The 15,796-nt window shown below is 53.0% G+C and overlaps 1 protein-coding gene across 1 annotated transcript in view; it reads right to left on the bottom strand.

The window, feature by feature from the left end:
• Positions 1-15,796, bottom strand: part of enah (ENAH actin regulator) — a 70,504-nt gene that overhangs the window by 15,353 nt on the left and 39,355 nt on the right. Inside the window, 2 exon segments of the mRNA XM_064340256.1 lie at positions 1,233-1,579; positions 12,951-13,020. Coding sequence (XP_064196326.1) covers positions 1,233-1,579; positions 12,951-13,020 — 417 coding nt within the window.

Raw genomic sequence — 15,796 nt, 5'->3', positions numbered from 1 at the left:
TGACTAAGGCCCCTGTGCCAATGTGTGACCAGCACAAGCCAGTTGAGCCCTGACGGCAGACCAGTGGCGAGTGGAAGGACCGTTCCTGTTAATGCCGATGTTAAAACACGATGCTCCCCTGCGTATCGCATTAGTCACGATCCAATGAGGCCTGCGCTGCGAAGCATTAGTTCATCAATAGGACGCCCATTTCGCCGATGTTAATGCACGTCAAACATTTCATACCACATCACTCACAGAGTAACACATCCTGCCAAGTCGTATTTGAATTGAAAATACCATAAATGTACTCGATAAACACACACAGCATCCTGACAACTAACAGCAACGGCGCATTTGGTACCATAAGGATTTTTTCTTCGATCGAATACACATTTTAGGCAAAGCTTTCCCGGCTTTAAGATGAAGCATTCTGTCATGTTACAAACGAGAGGGGGGAAAAAAAGCAGAGCAAAAAAACCCAAATTCACAATCCCGCTAGTAAAAATGTGGCTTCAGCTGAAGCTCCGCCCCCGTCCTGGAGCAGAACGCGGCCGGGTGTATTTTTACCCTCTGACTCACGCGGACGAGCTGCACCGTCTGAGGCGACGGCGTTTCGACGCCGGACCGCTAACAGCGAGCAGGCGGGCGCATCTCCGGATCCCCCCCGCGCCAGCCCCCCGAATTCCGCGTGGCGTCTGAGGCAAGGCGAGGTGGGGGGGGGGGACATGGGGGCGGATAACTCACCTCTCGGGCGCGCTCCTTACGCGCGGGACCCCTGACTGGAAGCGTCCCCCCTCTGTGGCCCGCACACCCTCCCCCTCCTCCCCTCACACCCCAAATCTGCAGAACAGCCCGTGCAGGGGAGGGCTCGTCACGGGCCCCCGCCGAACCCCCGCGGACCCGCCGGGCCGCTCCGGCGCTCAAGCTGTTCGCTAGCCGGGTCCAATTCGCCGACAGATGGATGGCAAGCCAGAGGATCCAAACTGAGCTAGGCTAACCGAGAGGGTGCGAGACTGGCCGAGACAGCCGCGATAAAGACAAAATAAAATAAAATAAAATAATGACTTTCTTAAAAATCTACGCTTGGGTCTGGAAGCCTGACGGCCGCATGCCCGCTCGCAGAGACGCACGGTCGGAAATCCCGCCGTCGCCGCGGAGACTGGCGCTGCCCGGCTGCCTGTGGGAGGAGCTCTGGCGCTCTGACGCGCCGCGGAGGAGAGAAGGGGGAGGAGGAGGAGGATGATGCTCACCGGCGTTGGAGATGCGCCTCCCTCGCTCCCAGTCCATCTGCTCGCGGTCCAGCTGCTCCTGCTGCTCCCTCTCCTGCCTCTCGCGCTCCGCCAGCTCCCGCTCCCGCTCCTGCTTCTCGCGCTCCAGCTGCTCCTGCTCCTCCCGCTCGCGCTCCAGGCGCTCCTGCCGCTCGCGCTCGGCGTTCTCGCGCTCCTGCCGCTCCCTCTCCAGCCGCTCCCGCTCCTGGCGCTCTCGCTCCAGCATCTCGCGTTCCGCACGCTCGCGTTCCAGACGCTCCCGCTCCTGGCGCTCCCTCTCCAAGCGCTCCCGCTCCTGCTCCTTCTGACGCTGCAGTTCCTGCAGCTGCCTGCGGGGGGCGACAAAGGGGGGGGGAGAGGAGACGACGTCAGAAACAGCACAGCCTCTTTCCCCACTTTCACTACAAACCCTGGACCTCCCAGCTATTTACTGCCACCATTCTCCACCATGTGCACATACAAGAGGGAAAATGTCCAGTGTTAATTCAACTCTGACAGAGTACACAAGTCCAGTTGGGACCATATGTACTCTGTAAGAGCAGATTTAACACTGAACATTGTGCCGTATAGATAATACACCAGGTTTATTATCTTATTACAAGGCATACTCTACCATGCTAACAGACACACATAAAATACTGGACTTTCAATATTTTAAACACAAATCAGATCGTCTGTGTCCCATTGCAGGCTACAACAGAGAAAAGGCTAGCGCATTTCATCTGCAAACAAGATGTAGACTAGGTTAATGAGTTGAATCCAAATAAATCTCAGATAATCCCAGCAATGTTTCTGAACACCACACAGTTCCCTGTATAGCTCCACAGCAGTGCTAAGTTCCGCAGTGTCGAAGTCAACAACACATGTATATTTTCTGTGACACACAGTTCTGTCCCCACAACACACTCAGGATTCTGGTTCATTATGCGCTTGTATTGTTGGTTTCTGCGAGCGCTCTTGTGCAGGATGGGCCACCAGGGGGCAGCACGCTTCCACGAGAGGGACGGGTCCGCATCGCTGCGGAGCCTGGGTAAGCACGGGTGACCTTTACGCCGGCGCCGCTGGCAGGGAGCCGGCCGTTTCTAACCGGCTGCTCCCGCACACCCAGGGCTGGGAGTGATGCTCCCTGACGGTCAGGTGGGGCTCTTCCGCACACGCTCGGAGTTACCCAGCACTGCCTCGCGTCTCCTCCTGTACAGAGTCGGGCTACGAGCCGTGAATCAAACACACCGCAGTTCACCCCCCCCCCCCCCCCCCGAGAGCGGGCGGCTCGAAGGTGGCAGCCAGCGCCTCGTACCGCGGAGGCGCGACACGGGCCAAATCCGGCTCTCGGGTCACGGACGCCGCGGCTCAGCCGCCGCCATCGACCTGGAGCCCGAAGCAGCGGCGCGGCCCGCCCAGAGCCGCGGAGATCAATGGCGAGAGTGATGAGGCGCGTACGCGGAAGCGAACACACCTCGCCATCGCCGGGTTCAACCAGGTTGAGCGTTCACGAGGCAACAGAGGCAGGCGTTTGAAATGAGATAATTGGACGGAGAGACGGACGCACGGCGAGCGGTCCTGCTTCTGCAGGTTTTATGGCGCGGGAGACTCTCTGAGCGGCCGTGAGCGTCAGAGTCCCCCCCCGCCCCTCTCCCGCCATCTGGCCTGGCGCACCGCACACCTGTTCCACCACACGCACCGGCGATGATGTCACATACAGGCACCTCGCCAGCCACGCCCCCAACCTCACCGTGAACCCATTCAGCTCTGCGGCCTATTACCATTCAATAATAATAACAATAACAATAATAATGTTTAATAAGCCACAGAAATTAGTCAGGCATGTAGATGTGTCCTTCCCTCCAGCAGGTTTCCCCTTCAGGTCTTCCTCTTGTCCTCTCTCTCCCTCTCTCTTTCTCTATCGCTCCCTCTCTCTCTCCCTCTCTCTTTCTCTCTCTCTATCGCTCCCTCTCTCATTATTTCTCCCCTGTCAGTGCTCCCCTCTCCCGGCCACCCTGACTCCCCGAGGAGGCTCCCCTGCTCCGTACTGGAGACAGAGAGAGAGAGAGAGGGAGGGAGAGAGAAAGAGAGCAGAGAAACCTGTGCTCAAAGTCTCACGGCACGAGAGAGACACAGAGAGAGAGAGAGAGAGAGAGAGAGCGGAGAGTCCTAAGCCCTGCGGCACGAGAGAGAGAGAGAGAGAGAGAGAGAGAGAGCAGAGAAACCTGTGCTCAAAGTCTCACGGCACGAGAGCGAGACAGAGAGAGAGAGAGAGAGCGGAGAGTCCTGTGCTCAAAGCCCTGCGGCAGGAGAGAGAGAGAGAGAGGGAGGGAGGAAGAGAGAGAGTCTTAATCACAGCACTGGGGAGGCATTCATAATTCAGCTCAGCGCTGTGTCTCCAGAGGACACCAGCGCTCAGGACGGCGACCGTTTCCGGGCTTTTCCGCAGCCTCCATGACACACCGGTGCCTCCGGCGCACAAGCAGAGCCCAGCGTACGGCTAATCGCGCTCAGACTGGAACCGGTCATTAACAACTAGCGCTCGTATTACAGCACACTGGCTCAGAGCGAGGGGTGGCAGTTGAGCTGTGTGTGTCAGAGGGGTGTGTGATGTCATCGGGACGCTGTTGAAACGTGGGGCTCTGATGGTGACTGCAGTGTCAGTATAAGACCAGAACTCCCAAAGAGAGCTCAGGGAAGGATTAACTGCCAACGGTGCCCATTCAACCGTGTGGCCTAACGAGGGGAACGCCATCGAACCCAAGCTCTAAAAAAAAATTAATGGGTCTGTTTCTGGGCCTTGAAGAGCCACAGAGCCCGCTTGTTTTTGTTTTCAATTAAAACCAAACCAGCGACCAATTTAACCAGCTTAGAAACTAGGTCAAGTGAGCAGACTGTGTAATTGACTTCTTTAATTAATCGATTAAGTACCGAGCGACAATGGAATCCCAGCACACCGTGTGGCGCCATAGGACCAGGGCTGGGGATCTCTGCTCTAAAAGGACAGGCCAATGGCTGCCTCCTCTACGAGCTCGCCTTAACCCGACCGGCCAATATTGACACGCACATCCCAATCTCTGTGGAGAAAAGGCTATTTTTACCAGCGGGAGGGTCGACATCTATACGCAACGCGGCCTTACAGTTGTACAGTAAGCGTTCTGGAAGCCTCCAGATTGGGCCCGGCGATGTATTTATATCCTCCTTTCTCCCAGGCTGAAATTCCATACCTGCTAGTCTCCACGGCTAGCAAACTATTTCCGTCGCGCGTTCTAAAAAAAGCGTGTAATGCTATCTGACACACACACACACACACACACACACACACACACACACACACACACACACACACACACACACACACACACACACACACACACACACACACACACACACACACACACACACACACACACACACACACACACACACACACACACACACACACACACACACACACACACACACACACACACACATTCCCTGGCAAGGCGGATCATAACAGCGCCTCAGTCGCTTAAAATTAGCGCGGTCGCTAACCGGAGTGCCCGGAGAGCCGTCAAGGGTTTCGTCACGTCGCCCCGTTTTCCCGCCGCGGACAGCGAGGAGGGAGGGAGGCCCGGAACGTTCCGCCATCGCCATCGCCTTCCACGGCTGCTCAGTTAGCGCTCCGATGTCTCCGCTTAATTAGCGCCTAATCCCCGGCCACTTAACGGGCTCGCGACCTGTCTGGGAAAATGTCACGCTGCCGCAGGAAAACAGACCGAGAACCACGTCTCAAACATTAACAAACATTAAGTTTGTTTGTGTTCGTCTCCGCCGCTCTGTCGTGACGGCAGTCGCATTTCGTTTTGTTTTTGTGCGATTTATTTATTCGTCGTGAAGGGACGCTGAGGTGACGTGCGGTTCTGAGAGAAGAAAGGCTGTTGAGCAGATTAGCCTGATCGACATCAAAGGTGGAAAAAAGGGCAAAATAACAGGGTGGATTCACGCTGGGAAGGCTGAGTGGCAGGTGCAATCATACTTAACGTGATCATTCATAACTCGCGCACGCCAAACCCGGAGAACACCTGATTGTGTTTGATCGAAGCGTAATGAAGAGAGAAGACGCGAGACACAAGCCAAGGAGAAAGAAGAACTCTCACAGGCCGCCTCCTATATTCGGTACGGAACTAACGAGTATCCCGCGGTTACAGCCCCGCGACACTTACCGCGCAAACGTTTCGGCATCCACCAGCTTGCCCCCGGGCAGCATCACAAACGGCCCCACGATCCTCATCGTTTCCTCCCTGTACAGGTTCCCCCTGTTCTGGTTTTAGTTCCGGTTCTGGTTCTAGTTTTGGTTCTGGTTCAGGTTCCACTCTCGGGCTCATTTTAAAGCCCACCGACAGGAGGGCCCGCCCCCCTGTGATGACTGGCTCTATTTAAAATGGACGCCTCAGTGTTGCTACCGGCCCGGCCCGCTACGTCATCGCCGTGGTGACTGCGCTTGCTTAGTGAGGAAGGATGAGCCTGAGCAGAACTTCACAGGGGCCAAACACCCGATCCGTCAAGACATCATCAAGACGAGGCAGAAACCCCTCAGCAGACAGTGGACTAACCTGGAGGAATGACATTAGCTAGAGCCGGGAAGCGGGGGGGGGGATGACATCATCCCTCTGGGGGGAATTCTTAAACAGTGATGTCGCGTTCCTTCAGGGGTCGCGTGTAAACAACCGTAAGCGAGGCCAAGTCGGGCCATGTCAATTTTTAAAGTTTGACTCAATCCCATTGGTGAAGGTCATTCATCTATAAATACACCCCCATGCACAGCAGCAATACGTCTGAATCTGCTTTCAAACAAAGTATTAAAAGTGTACAGGAAAAATTGGGATAATTGCTGTGTGCAGACAAGACTGTGGGTCGAGTGTTAATTCGCATTTGAATACCCACAGCTTCACTCAAGCAATCCTCCAGGTTGTTATGGCTCTTTTCAAGCAAACACCAAGTTGAGGCTGGCTAACGCTTAGGCCAAAACAGAAAGAGAGGCAAAGAGAGCACTGTGCCATTTTAAAAAAGGATCCGTCATTTTTGTGTTACGACTAACGACGTAATAATCGTCGAGTTGCTTTCATGTTCCTCAGCACAGTCCATCAGAGACCTGAGAAGCTCCCGCCTGCGGCTCTTCTGGTAAGCACCGCACTTCTGTCCAGCTCCCCGATTTTCCCACTTGGGGGAGACAGCAATTCGAGAGGGCCCCGAGTCCATTCGCTTGGCGTCTCGGCCTCTAACATCGGTTGCCAGGGGAACCGTTGCTAACGGAATAAAGCGGGCGCGGGGGCCCCGGATAAGAATGCCGCGGGATAACTAACCGCCGGACGGCTGAATGGGGGGAGAACCGCGCGGCCGGCGAGCACCGCCCGCTCTCCGGGGCGAAGGAACAAAAACCAAACGGCCATTTACATCAATCTGGGGGAGGGGAGCCGAGAGGAGGGGGGGGGGCAAACTCGCCCCCACCGTCCATCTGCTCTCACACACAGAGCGCCGGCTGCGCGGTCCCAGGACGAACCGCGCCGGACGGGGTAATAACGGACGCAGCGGACAGAGAAACGTTAACGGCGTGGAGCAGACGCCGTTAGCCGAATTTCAACCCGGCGAAGCAGCGGCAGCGTCGATCACGAGAGCCCAGATTACATCTACGTGTGAGATTACACCCTTCGGCTCACGGGACGAGTGCCTGCGCAAGTCACTCTGCTCTCTCGAAAAAAACCCCCCACCCCCACCCCCCCACCTGACAGATGTGCTCCGGGCTTCGGCATCGGCCAACCTGCTCCGGCCTCGAACCCGCTATTTTTACCCAGCGTTACGGAAGCCTCCCGCGCTTCTTTAATCGCGCTGTGATACGGTGAATTTCTGGCACATCAAACGGCGAGGCGTGTTCTTCCGTGTGGCGCGTCTGTCCCGCGGGATTTAGCGTCTCCGCGGCCACAACGGGACACCGAGGAGGGTAGAGAGTGAAATTCGCCCTTTCTCTCCCCCCTCCCGTGTAATCCCCCTGCAGAGCGTAAGCTGAGGTGTCTGGGTAGGATGAGGTAACGCCAGAAATAGTCAGAAAAACATCCGCAGAGGAGGCATGCATCTAAAAACACCTCACAGCTGAACGAGAGCTCAGGGAAGCACCCTGAAGGATGAGCACGCTCACACACGCACACACACACACGCACGCACGCACAAACACGAACGAACAAACAAACACACACACACACACACAAACACACACACAAACACACACACACACACACACACACACAGTTTCATAGCTAAGGAATAAGCATTCTCTCACACTCTCTCTGACACACACACACACACAAACAAACACACACATACACACAAACAAACACACACACACACACACACACACACACACACAGTTTCATAGCTAAAGGATAAGCATTCTCTCACTCTCTCTCACACACACACACACATAAACACTCTTCCATTTCTGGACACTGTGCATACACACACACAGACACACAAACACACACTTCCATAGCTGGACACAGAGCATGCACACACACACACACACACACACACACACACACACAGCTCAACACTGAGCATGCAACACACACACACACACACACACACACAGAGCTGACACCGAGCATTCACACACACACACACACACACACACACACACACACACACACACACACACTCTCAGACTGACCAAGGTATGACTCAGCAGCAGGGCCAGGAACAGGGCTGAGCCCAAACCTCTCCTCTCTCTCTTCCCTCCTCTCCTCCCCCCTTCTCCCCCCTCTCCCCTGGCTCCAGCTCCCCCTCTTTCCCTCTCCTCCCCTCTTTCTCTCCCCCTCCCCTTCTTTCTCTGTCTGTCTGTCTGTCTGTCCTCCCAGTTATCCTCAGATGAACCATGTCAGTGCGCTCGTTAAGGATGCGCTCGTTAGGGATCTGCTCGTTAAGAGATGTGCTCGTTAGGGGACTCTCTCGTTAAGAGACACGCTCGTTAAGGGGTCTCGGGTAGAGGCAGCAGGTAGGCAGCGTGTCTGAGCAGGTGAGACGCTGGTGAGCCTGGCACACAGCCAGCCGCCTGGAGCCCTGAGTCAGAGAGGGGACGCCTCCATGTAACCCCAGAGAGGCCACCGTTCCACACCTGGGTCAACCCTTCAGATCAAAGACAGTTTTAAAAACAAACATTTATTTTTATCCACGTTCACAGCACAGCTTCTCCTTAATACAGCCGTCTGTTTCGATTTAGACAGTCAGATGGATCACACAGAGAACCACAGGAGTCTCTGCAGATCTAAAATGCCAAATTTCACATCTAAAGTTTTTTTTTTTTTAAATGCTTTAACATTTAAAGAGAGCATTTCAAACACATATTTGACCCAAGCCCAGCTCAGAATGCGCCGATGAGCTGAAGAGGAGGGTAACAGGGAATCACACTGCAGTGCAGAAATACATGTTTTCCCCACAGGAGGCTGCTAGACCAGCAGCAGTGCTCTCTCTCAGGTGCACGCTCTCAGGTGCACGCTCTCAGGTGCACGCTCTCAGGCGCACGCTCTCAGGCGCACGCTCTCAGGCGCACGCTCTCAGGTGCACGCTCTCAGGTGCACGCTCTCAGGTGCACGCTCTCAGGTGCACGCTCTCAGGTGCTCTCGCTCAGGTGCACGCTCTCAGGTGCACGCTCTCAGGTGCACGCTCTCAGGTGCACGCTCTCAGGTGCACGCTCTCAGGTGCACGCTCTCAGGTGCACGCTCTCAGGTGCATGCTCTCAGGTGAAGCTCCGTGTCCCTAACGGCTCTCCACGGGGCCGGGTCATCTCCCCTCAAAGCGCCCATGGGCTCCGAGGCGAGGGTCCAACCCGAGCGAGGCTCCTCCCCCTTCAGAATCCACACCCAATCACAGGCGCTCGGCGGTGCCGCTGAGACGAAGGCCGGGGGGTTCGGGCCGACCACGCCCTGCTCCGCCCCGACGGTAACCACCTCCGCAGAGCCCCGGAACCTTCCGAAGCGTCCGCAATGACATCACGCGTCGGGCGCCCCCCCCCCCAGCCCGGCCCGGCCAGCTCCATTGACTAATGCGATGGCTAAATATGGACGTGGGCCGGAGGCGGGAGGGCTCGCCGCCAACTCCATTACATTCACAAAAAAGCATCCTCCCCCCCCCCCCCCCTCGCTTTCGCCGGCAGACCGAGCCGACGAGGATTCGGTAACGTGTCCTTATAAGGAGTGCCCCACGCTACGCACGGTAACCGAGCCCAGCCCGGCGTCAGACGCTTAACGCGGACGGCGGACGAGGTGCAGCTGGGAGCGTGTGTCAGGGAGAGCGTGTGTTTTACTGTCTCAGACTGCGTAGTCTGCTCTCAGTGGTGAAATATTTCCCGGTAGTAAAAAAAAAAAAAAAAGAAAAAAAAAAGCTCTCTCTCCAGACCAGTGTCAGACATTCTCGGGGCGTGCGGAGCCAGGACTTTCGCGCAGAGCGAGAAAACGCGGAATGTTTCGCTGGTTTATAGAGCGAGACTCGCCAAACAAGCCCCCGCCCCGGCTTTCCACACTCAGCAGCGAGTGCACCAATAACACAGCGCCCTCTGTACTGCGCTTATTCATCACCTCTGTATCTGGAACCCACTTTACTGCCTTCGCACGCACGAGGCTGCTCTATCAACAGGTCACATGCGTGCGTGCATGTGTGCGCGTGTGCGTGTGCCTGCGCATGTGTACGTCTGTCTTTAGTACTTAATCTCATCTACTGGCACCACAAGTCCACCAAACCTCCCTGTTATGTACTGAATGGTCATAAACATCACTGTGCATGATTTTGACTTGAAGTGTGCTTTGTGTCAGCCACCCAATCATTCTCCCTGACATTAATTCGGGTAGAATGTTTTTGTTCAACCCTTCACAAGTCTATATAAAAAATGCAACATCTTACAATACAGTCAATAGTAAAGACTGGGAAAATATAAACTTATCAAAACTTGTGGCTGAGACAGATTTTTAAAAATCCATAGGACTGCCAATACTCGATCTGTATCTAGGTAAGATAATAATAGTCGGCCTACTAGTAGTAGTAGAAATAATTAAAATTCTCTCATGACTACTCAAAGTTTAGGTGTGAAAGCTGTTTTGTAGAAAGGGGAGCAATAGGAGGTGTGTAATAAAAATGCATTTTCTAAGCTCAGGCTCTGAATGGTGCATTTCAGTATGTTCCACAGTACAAAACAACCTTCAGCGTGGCCGTGTGATAAATGAGCCTCTGTATGTGTAGTCCCTTACCGTGATAAAGACCCCCACACCCTCCCCGCCCCCCCCACCCCACCCCACCCCACCCCACCCCCCGCCTCCCCCAACCATCCTCTGGCACTCGAAGCGCTTTCACAGAAATACTTGGCCATCTCTACATCAGCGGTATTCAAACTTTCCTGATCCTGGGACACCCACCTAAGACCCCTTCGTGAGTTTCCAAGTTTTATATGTGAAATCTTTTCCCGAATCTATATATAGCCATTATATATCAAGTCTGAGCAGGGACCTCCTCCTACACTACCCTTAAATGACCTCTAGGGGCCAGCGGACCCTCTGTTGAAAACCCAGGTTCTAAATGACATCACCAGAGGCCACACTGCAACACAGAGGTGAGGGAAACAGATCTGCAACAAAACAAGTGCATGCTCAGATCCCAGTCTGGGAAACTGCTCCCATCTGGCACCTAAAGCACGCCAGTTCACCTGCTGGTCTTCAGCAAACATCTGTCTGTATGAACGGATAAACACGCGAAACTCCCAGCTTTATTAGTCGAAACCGGATAAGGTGAGCCTGCCAAGCAAATAATAATAAAGACAGAGGCAAATTAAAGTCAATCCTGTTTTTGTTTTTTTCCTAAACAGGTCATAAACGCGCAAAAAAAACAAAACGAAACTGGGGAAATTGGCTGGCTGGGTGGAATCACGGCACAGGGCCAGACTGCCAGAGAACAGAGACGGGGCATTTTCCGAAACTTTCTCAGAGAGCGTTCTCTAAAAGCCCTGCAGTTTGACACAGCTGTGCAGAGAGCTGGTAATGACACTAAACACGGGGGGGGAGGAGGGGGGAGGTATTTAAATGCGGCAGGTAAAAACCTCAGCTTTAAAATTACACGGAGAAAAAAAACGGGTTTGCGGCACGAAGACGGAAACATCAGCGTGACGCTTCGACAGACGAACCTCAGAGCGTCGTCTCGTTAAGCTGCATTGTTTACGCGCGTCGAGCGCGCTCCTCAGGTAACCCACCAATCAGCCGCTCATTTGAATATGAAGCAGCGCCGTGATTGGTGCACTGAACGCCCACCGACGCCAGGAGGGAGCGAGGGTCTTCGCCGTAATCTCCAGAGAGCGGCTTCGAGCCGGATGTTTTCGTTAACTAGACCCAAGACACATTTTGGCAAGGACGTAGATCTCATTTCAGCTTCAGAAGGGGACAACAAACAGAACATTTTTAAAGGATTTTTTTTTTTGGAGGGACACTAAACATACCACCCAACAGAACATGATAATATTTGGGGGGGGGGTGTTTCACGGTTTCCCAATTTGGTTTTGGGGGGGTGAGTGGGTTCACGTTTTCCAAAAGTTGGGGGGGGGGTTCGTCTCCTCTGGGATCTACGTCCATGTGTTTTTTGTTGTTCACTTTTTTGTTGATCGTTTCTTTCTTTCTTTTTTGAACATTTCTTTCCTGTGAGTGTCCTCGTATGACATCGTTCATCCGGCCCCCGCAGTATAAAAGTTGGGATGGATAATAAAAATAAAAACAACAACAATGAAAGCACAGTTTTGAAGAGTAACAGAGAATGAGACTTCCTTCTGCAGACACAAACCCCTGTGCGTGGTTTTTTTTTTTTCTTTTTTAACTGCTGACATGCATCATACCCCAAAACCACATGGGGGCCAGCTGCTATGGAAACAACAGAACAATGGCAAAAAGACAGTGTGGCTTGTGTACCAGCGGGATAATCGCCAGACTGTCTCTCGTTTGTAAAACGAGCGCAATTCTCCGGCGTGGCTGCTAGGAAGTCTCCACCCACCCGAGTCCGTTTTGCACATCGTTTCTGCAGCGTAATTATTTTTAATTACTGAATCACTTTTTTTCTTGACTATGAAGTGCTCATTAAGATTAAAATGCATACTTATACTTTCAAAATATGTACACAGGAAAATTATGGCATTTCCTTTTGAAGAAATATACGCAGATTCTAGACATGAGAGCTGGGGGTATGACATGTTGTCCAATCTGTGATGGGCATTCACCACAATTTCACTTCTGATTGGCAGCCAACTAAACCAGCACGCTCCTGATTGGTTAAAATGTAAACTTCCTCAACGCTAATGCTAATAAGCATTTGAGTCTGCAAAAGACCAAGAAGGAATAAAATTAAAAATCACGGAATAAAAAAAAGTGTAACAATATTTTAAAATCAAATGGATATTGATTATAATATTTACAATGAACTGGACATAAAAAGTATAATATAACGTGTCTATATAAAAGTATAAAAGTATAATATAACACGTCTTCTTTATATGTTATGTAACTACTCAAACGGCCTAAAACTGTGTTTAAGAGAGATGTCGTGGCCGCCAAGTTGAAACAGTGCCCAGGATTAACAGATGTGAGAATGTATGATGAGAGAGTCGGGACAGCCCCGCAGGTCCTCAGGTCAGCAGATTCGGGGGGGTTTGGCTCTCACCTCCTCTGAAGGTCCAGCTCCTCGGGGGACGGCCCATTCTGGACCTGCTGAGCTCGGGGCAGCGTGGGGCCTGTGGGAGGAAGCGGGACACAAGCACACACATCAGGTTCAGGCACCACAGAGGAACAAAAAAAACTCTTCCCACTTCCTTAAACTCATATTCACTGAGCTAGCGATGTATACCACGAGCCTCATTCCTTGTCATGAGCATTAAATCAAACGTTTTTAACAGCTGTCACGTTTGGTTAAACCGGTCCTCAGAGTTCCCGTTGAGCGTTTCACAGACATGTCACAGACATCATCGCCACGACACTGCAATGAACTCTGGGAGCTTGAAATACGGAAGAAACTCTGGAATGGCTGCATACGCAGGGCAACTGCAAAACAATCTGTAAAACGCTGACCTTTTCCTGAGAACAAATTTCCACTTTAGCATAATCGTGTCTTTGCTGGCTGCGGCTGGATCCGCAGGTCTGACTCGAACCGAAGCTGACGGGTCAGGGACACCGGCAGAAACTATGCTAATCAGCTAAATATGATATAAAAGGACGGAGGAGTTGGTATCAGGACATCCAGAAACAACCTTGCCTCACCTTCTCACCGGTACGTGTGCCTGCATTCTTATGGTGAAATATAAAAGGCCAGGCAGAGAACATAGAGCAAATATTGGGCCAATAACTCACATCTGAAATGCGTGTGGAGGTGAAATCTGTGTATTAAGAACGCGACATCCAGGTTTACGTAAGTGGAGCAGGCTGAGCAGGAGACACTAGGGCAGTGGTTCCCCAACCCCTGTTCCTGAAGATCTACCATCCTGTAGGTTTTCATTTCAACCCTAATTTGCCACACCTGATTCCACTGATTAGCAGCTCAGTGCAGATCTCTAGCTGTTGAATGAGGTGTGGCTTGGTTAGGGTTGGAGTGAAGACCTACAGGAAGGTACATCTCCAGGACCAGGGCTGGGTACCACTGCACCGGGGTAACATTAAGATGAACGGAAGATGGAGGCAGAACAAAGGAACAGCAGAAGACTCTTCAGAGACACGAGAGGCTTTAGATACACAAGGCCTTCCCCTGCGTCAGCAGTGCCACGCTAACTCCCTTCCCAGGGGCTTCTGGGTATTCTGGATTTTGTTCCAACTTATTTCCTCTGACTAAATTGGTCCAAATTACATAATTAGGTGTTTATACCAGAGCTTGTTCCAGAGTGACAATGCAGCAAAATATTTCCTGAGTACACAAGCATAATCTTAAAACACGACGCATGAATAAAATTTTAAAATGTAAGAAAGAGAAGAAAAACTCAGCAACGATTTGGGCTGATGAAGTAATTAAGCGCACGAGCCCGGCGGGGGAAAAAAAACGGGTGCGCACACTGCCCCCCCCCTCTCCAGGAACACGGGACGGGGCCCCTCCCCACCCCGCGGAAAAACAGCCGTCCGCCGCTACCAGACAGGAGGAGCGCCGGAGGACGGAAGATCTAAAGGAGAAATTCAGCTCGCGTCCGTGGAAGAAGTAGACAGCCGCCTCAGACATATCAGATGGTAGGGGTGTGGGGGGGGGGGGGGGGAGAGGGAGGAAAAAATTAAAAAATAGCGCACCGCACTGCTGGTGCAGCCTTGACAAAGAAGTTTCTGGAACACACATTCGACACCTGCTTCAAAAGGGGTACCGTTCGAGAAAAAAATCGTCAGAAATTTCTCTCAGGCAGTAACAGAGACGTGAGGAGAAGGGGAGAAGGAGCTCTTTGTGCCGCCATCTTGAATTCGAGCACCCCTTTAGTCTCAACACGGCCCGTTATTTACTTCCAGTCACTCGGACGAGGGGGTGGTGATGGTGGGGGTGGGGTGTTGTTGGTCACGGGGCGCAACTCTAATGAAAATCTAAAAACAAACACCGCCTCCTTCCAACACACAGACCAGGGATTATTGCTGTATTCACTGGGTGAAAGACTTCTATTTACAGGGTGTGGAACTGGAGGTGGGGGGGTGGTGGGGGGGTCTCTTGTTTCATTAAGCACGAATGAGTACGACCAGCACCGCACCACCCTTCCTGTTTGTTAGCTAGCAGCGCCGCCCAAGAGTGCTGGCCAATCAGACCTCACACGCTGGAGCAAACGGGCCAATCGGAGGCCACGTCGGTTCCATCGCAGACGGAGGACATGGAGACGTTGATGGAAATGCAGCAGCTTGATGGATGTCTGCATTAGAGCCGTAATGGAGGAGCAGACGCAAGGGCGAAGCCTGTTACCGTACGACAGCCTCAAATCAATACTGATACATGTACAGCCTCTCTCCTGCCCATCCCCCCCGCCCCCCACCCACCACCCCACCCCACCAACACATGTAAAGGAGCTCTTCTGTTCAGTGCCCCAACGACGGCAGTGCCCACCCCAGTACTGAAAGGGTGCGGGTTTGGCCTCCTCCCAAGCTCCACATCGAGGAGCCCTTTTATAATTTATTTTTGATTTATGTGCCAGATGGCCTAATCAGATCCCCCCCCCGTTGAGTCACGTCGCAAGACGACAGTCACACGGGCCGAGCCGAAGGCCCCCGAAATAGTCCCCGGTCCTTCAAACGATTCTCTGAGGAGCGTCGACCGCGGGCGGGACGAGGAGAGATATTTCACCCGAAAACGAGGCGTCGCAAAAAATGTACAAACCGGCAGACGCGGCGGCACGGCGGACCGGAACCTCGGCTTCTGTCAATCGGCCGCGGACAGATCCGGCGTCTGCCGGAGCCGTCTGCCGAGCGCGCGTAATCAGCGGCTGATGAATGTCTTCATCACAGCCTTTTCTCACGAGGATCAGAGCAGTTCTCCCCCCCGCTCGCCCTGCCGCAAGCGCA

Source organism: Anguilla rostrata, chromosome 6 (assembly GCF_018555375.3).
Source record: "Anguilla rostrata isolate EN2019 chromosome 6, ASM1855537v3, whole genome shotgun sequence".
NCBI classification, from domain to species: Eukaryota; Metazoa; Chordata; class Actinopteri; order Anguilliformes; family Anguillidae; genus Anguilla; species Anguilla rostrata.
Note: the sequence above shows the minus strand (reverse complement) of the source record. Positions and strands in the feature narration are given on the sequence as shown.